Source organism: Prionailurus viverrinus, chromosome A1 (assembly GCF_022837055.1).
Source record: "Prionailurus viverrinus isolate Anna chromosome A1, UM_Priviv_1.0, whole genome shotgun sequence".
Lineage (NCBI taxonomy): Eukaryota > Metazoa > Chordata > Mammalia > Carnivora > Felidae > Prionailurus > Prionailurus viverrinus.
Window position 1 is genome coordinate 131,951,773 of NC_062561.1, and position 5,060 is coordinate 131,956,832.

General features: G+C 51.1%; 1 protein-coding gene across 1 annotated transcript; it reads right to left on the bottom strand.

Annotated features, from left to right (window-relative positions):
* Positions 1 to 3,134: 3,134 nt before the first annotated feature.
* HTR1A (5-hydroxytryptamine receptor 1A) lies at positions 3,135 to 4,403 on the bottom strand. The gene has a single exon (XM_047872014.1). The coding sequence runs from the start codon at positions 4,401 to 4,403 to the stop codon at positions 3,135 to 3,137; it is 1,269 nt and encodes a 422-aa protein (XP_047727970.1).
* Between the last annotated feature and the right edge of the window lie 657 nt (positions 4,404 to 5,060).

The following is a 5,060-nucleotide window of genomic DNA, read 5'->3' on the forward strand; positions in this document are numbered from 1 at the left end:
TCTCTGTCTCAAAAATAAATAAACGTTAAAAAAAATTAAAAAAAATAAAAATAAAAAGACAGGATGGGGCCTCCTTGATTTTACAGAGACTGCATTTCTCTGTTTCATGTCCCCTGCCCTGTCCATATTACTTAGACAAATGTCTAAGTCCTAACTGTAGGTATCAGTCAGGGAAAATTCATGGTTTTGTGGCTAAATGATCATATGTGACCTCCTCTTTTCAGAGATAGGATTTTTGTGTTTTTTTTTTTTAAAGAAATCACTCCTTTAGACTGAGTTTCAGCACTAAAAACTGAATTTATTTCCCTAAGTGTCATATCCCTGATTTGTATAGCAGAATCTTCTCCTGACAAGTGTATTTTTTAACTTCGATTTTTAAATAATACAAATAAATACAAGTAGACAGTAATTCTGATTAAAATAAAGATGCATGTATTATTGATATCAGTTTATTGTAGCATTACCATTAATAAAGTCTTTTATTGTCACAGAGAAGAGTGAAGGCCAATTTTGATGCATATATACTTTATCTTAATACAAATACTAAAAGAAATAAGAAGCATCAGGGGCTGTTTACTGCTATGCACTTATTCCCCAAATTTCTCTATTGCCTTGGCAATTGTACTCCAGTTGGATGCTCCTTCCCCATTTTCACGTAATTCCTCCAAAGCAGGAAGAATAAATGTCCAGAAACCATTGGCATACAGTGCTGTAAAAGACACAAGTAAATGGAGGACTCAGCCCTTCGAATGTAATACTTGCTGGCCAAGGCATAATTTGGGTAAGCAAATTTTGAGCTTGAATTATTTTATATGTATCTATAATTTGTTCAAAAAATTAAGGAAGACATACAGAAAGTGCATTTTTTTCATACAGTTGTACTGAAATTATTGTGAGAAAAAAAAATTTGAATTTTCAAATGAATAATTTTTGGACTGAAGATATCTACCTTATTTGCTCCACCTTAGCCCCTTATCAGCATTACCTATGCATCAACAAACCATCCACTGAGTGTCCAGAGTTCTTAAACTTTCTCTGTTTTAACGGGATATGATACTCACTCTCAGTTTCGGTACGAGAAAAAGATACCAAATGGACGCTTTGTTCAGCGGACAAACAATAAAATGGCTTCAGTGATAGAACTGTCTTTTCACCTTCTTAATATTATAAACACAAGTGAAGTTTCCATTGGCAACTTTTGCAACACTGTTCTCAAAAGAGCAGACGCAATCATTCAAAAGGTAGAGTTGAAGGGAGACGGCGGAAAAAACCAATAACTTTGTGCAGTTACGGTAAAACACAACCGGCATTCATCAGAAAATTAGAGGCTACATCTCACTAACAAACCTCTTGATCCCAGTCCTGTGGATGGAAATTTACATTCAAACGGAGCACCAAAATAACTTCCCTTCTGGGGGCAGTAGATTGTAACTAGTTTCTCAGCAGGAATGGCAAGGCCAAAAGAGTAACTTTTGGGGGGAGAAGGCTTGGAGTGCTCCACATAGTCAAATGGCAAGAAACCGGTTTGTCCTAGACCTGTGGCTCACATCAGGCCAAGGAGCGAATATAACCCTGTACAAGATTCTCGGGGACTCCGAAGGGAGAGCACCCCTAACTAGTTAACTAGTCTTTGGGGTCCCATTATTTAAAGTAACCGCCTGTGAGGTTCCAGGCAGTACTAAACCTATCGGGACCCATTCGATTGGAAGCCCGGAATTCCTATTTGGAAAGCAAAGTCCTAGTAGCTACGTGTCCCAGACGTCTTGCAGAACAAATCCCATGTAACGTTAGGACGCGCTAAACAGAACTATACTATCCAACAGGACAGGGGGTGAATTAGGCGGAAAGAGTCTGCATCCTGTGGATGCAACTGCCCTCTCAGGTTCCACGGGGAGCGTCATCTGCAGGACCGCCTGCGCGCCGGACACCAACACCTCTTTCCCTCCCTTGGTCTCTCTCCTCCCGCCTGACCTAGCACCCCGCGCTTTCTCAAACCGTGTTGTTTATTCGCGCTTCTGCGCGTTCCGCGGCGCAGGCGGAGGGATGGCTCTGTTTGGGTTACATCTCCGCGCGCGCGCGCGCCAAGTGCAAAGCAGACAGCAGCTGGCTGGGTAGGCGCGCGAACCTTTAGGCCGCTGGGGGTCCCCAGCACGCACACCTTGGCTGGCTGGCATGGCCCGGGCTGGGTAAGTGGCGATGCCAGAACGTGCAGACTCGCCACCAGCCTATACAAACAGAAGTCCGTTCTCCCATCCCACTGGTTGTCAGTTTCTTTGGTGAGTGCTGACACGAAGGCAAGCACGGATACAATCGTTCCTCACTCCCGCCTCGCTCTCCCCCACTGGCCCAGCCTTGCTTGTACTTACAAGTCCACTCTAAGAGACAGCTTGTGGCCACTTGTTTGGAATCCAAGAAAACAGAGCATGGGGCTGTGCGCAAAAGAGTTATTCAGCGTGTCTACACAGGGAAGCGGGGATTCCCAGGGACATCACAGGCACTGGGAAAACAGAACCTCCAGCCTTTCCCTACTAGCAAACCAATGCATAGGGACTGGCGAGGGCGCAAAGGGAAGCTCCAAAGAAGGGATGAAGCTGGAAAAAAAAAAAAAAGTGAGTTTCTAGGGTAGGAGTGCGGGCCAGGGTTGGGACTAGGTAATGAAGCAAACTTCTGAACCTTAAATTCAAGTTCTAGCAGTGGGGCGATTAGGTGGGAGCCGTTAGTGGGCGCGGCGGCTGGGTGTACAGTTTATTTTTCTGCGTAGATTTTTTTGCCTTGAACCTCTGAGGCTCAAACTTCCGCCGCGAAGATGTGGAGTGCCGAAGAGGGAGGAGGCAACTACAAGGATCAACACTGATTCCGAGGCCAAAGTGTGAGCCAAGGTCGCTTCTCACAGACCCAGGTAGTTTCCCAGGCCCTCCAGCCCCACCTTCGGGGGCCTCTTTGCCCAAAGCGCACACCCTCCGAGCAAGGGATTAGGGGACAGGGGATTAGGGGGAGGAGGAAGGAGATCTGGAAGCGGCGGACCCAGCAGCTGAGAAAGTCGGGAAAAGTAGCAGGCTATCAGAGGTGTTGATTCCAGAGGGCTGGAGGACGCAGAGAGGATGGGGCGGGCCTACTTGCGGACGACTAGTCCATCATCTTCGGCGGCAGAACTTGCACTTGATGATCTTCTTAAACGCGTTTTGGAAGTCTTTGTTGAAGTAAGCGTAAATGACCGGGTTGAGCAGAGAATTGGAGTAGCCCAGCCAGTTGATTATGGCTCCCAGAAGCGTGGGCATGTGGCAGCTGCTCTCGCAGAAGGGCAGGACCAGGGCAACGATGAAGAAGGGCAGCCAGCAGAGGATGAATGTGCCCATGATGATGCCCAGCGTCTTCACCGTTTTCCTTTCTCTGGCCAGGGCCATCTTGCGCTTGGCTTCGGCGTTGCGCTCATTCTTCTTCTCGAAGGAGGCGGGGGCGCAAGGGATACTACTGGCCTCGCTGGGCAGCGGCAGGTGCTCTTTGGAGTTGCCCACCCGGTGCACTTCAATCACCTCCAGGGCGGCGCCGTCGTCACCCTGCCTCACCGCGCCATTGGTGCACGGAGCCCCCCCTGCCTTGTTCACGCCCTGCCTCCATTCTCTGCTCCCTGGCTCGCCATTTACGCTCTTCTTGGGCTGCCGGGCTGGCGACACACCAAAACGGGTGTCTGCTCCCTTCTTCTCCACCTTCTTGACTGTTTTGCGGATGCGGAAGCGCGCAGCTCGGAAAATGCGCCCGTAGAGAACCAACATTAGCAGCAAAGGGATGTAGAAGGCTCCAAAGGTGGAATAGATAGTGTAGCCATGGTCCTTGCTAATCGTGCACGCGTCGGGGTCTGAGCGGTCTTCGGGGGTGCGCCAGCCCAGCATGGGCGGGATGGAGATAAGGAAGCCAATGAGCCAAGTGAGGGAGATGAGCGCAGCGGCGCGCCGGGGCGTCCTCTTGTTCACGTAGTCGATGGGGTCCGTGATGGCCCAGTACCTGTCCAGCGCAATGGCACACAGGTGCAGGATGGACGAGGTGCAGCACAGCACGTCGAGGGCAATGAATAGGTCACAGGTGACCTGTCCCAGTGTCCATTTGTTGAGCACCTGGTACAACGCAGCCATGGGCAGCACCAGCACCGACACCATGAGATCGGTGACAGCCAGCGAGCCGATGAGATAGTTGGCCACATTCTGCAGGGAGCGCTCCAGGGCGATCGCGGCCACCACGCAAGCATTGCCCAGCACCGCGCAGAAAATGAGCGTGCCCAGCAGCAGAGAGGTGATCACTTGGTAGCCGAAGGTCACGTCGGAGATGACAGTAGCGTTGCCGCGTGTCCCGAAGGGACCCTCGGACAAGGTGGTGTTGTTGCCAGGTCCAGGGCTGAGCACATCCATGCCTGCGCGCCCAGCGGGGGGAGGGGGAGGGGAGAAAGAGCTGCCTTAGGATCCCCCTCGCCCCTCCCCCTGGGGTCTTCTACCCTTCTCTCCCCCCCGGGGAGTTCCAGGTGGAGGAAACGCCGGGACTCAAGCAGGAAGTTCTTACTGCTCCGGCGAGGGCATCTCCGAGGAGCAGCTTCTAGGAGCTCCTTGGGCTCCGTTGGTCCAGCAGGCTCCGAGACTCCAGCGGGGAAAGGAGTTCGCCAGAGAACAGCTCCGGGACCTCTGAGCGGCCGAGAGGTGGCTGGAACGTCTGTTTCTCACTGTCCATTTTACTCTGCCGCTGCTCAACTGGCTGCCGGAGCTGGAGTCTCCCCACTAGCAAACAATCTTCGGTCTTAGAAGTATCTGGAATAGAGAAACCTCGTCCTCTGCGGTCACTCTGTGGTCTCTTCCTCCGTCTCTCCCTTCCTCTTTGCCACTCTCTCCTCCTGTCTCCTCTCTTTCTCTTAAGCCTTCTCTCCCCGTTCTCCCTCTCCCTTCTCAGCCCTCGTTCAGTCTCCCTCTTCCTTCTCACTCCCCTTTCTTTATCCCTCTGTGTCGCTCCGACGCTACGACGGTGGCCCTCCCTCCTACGCTAATCCTCCCCTCCTAACACTTCCCCAACCCTGAGTG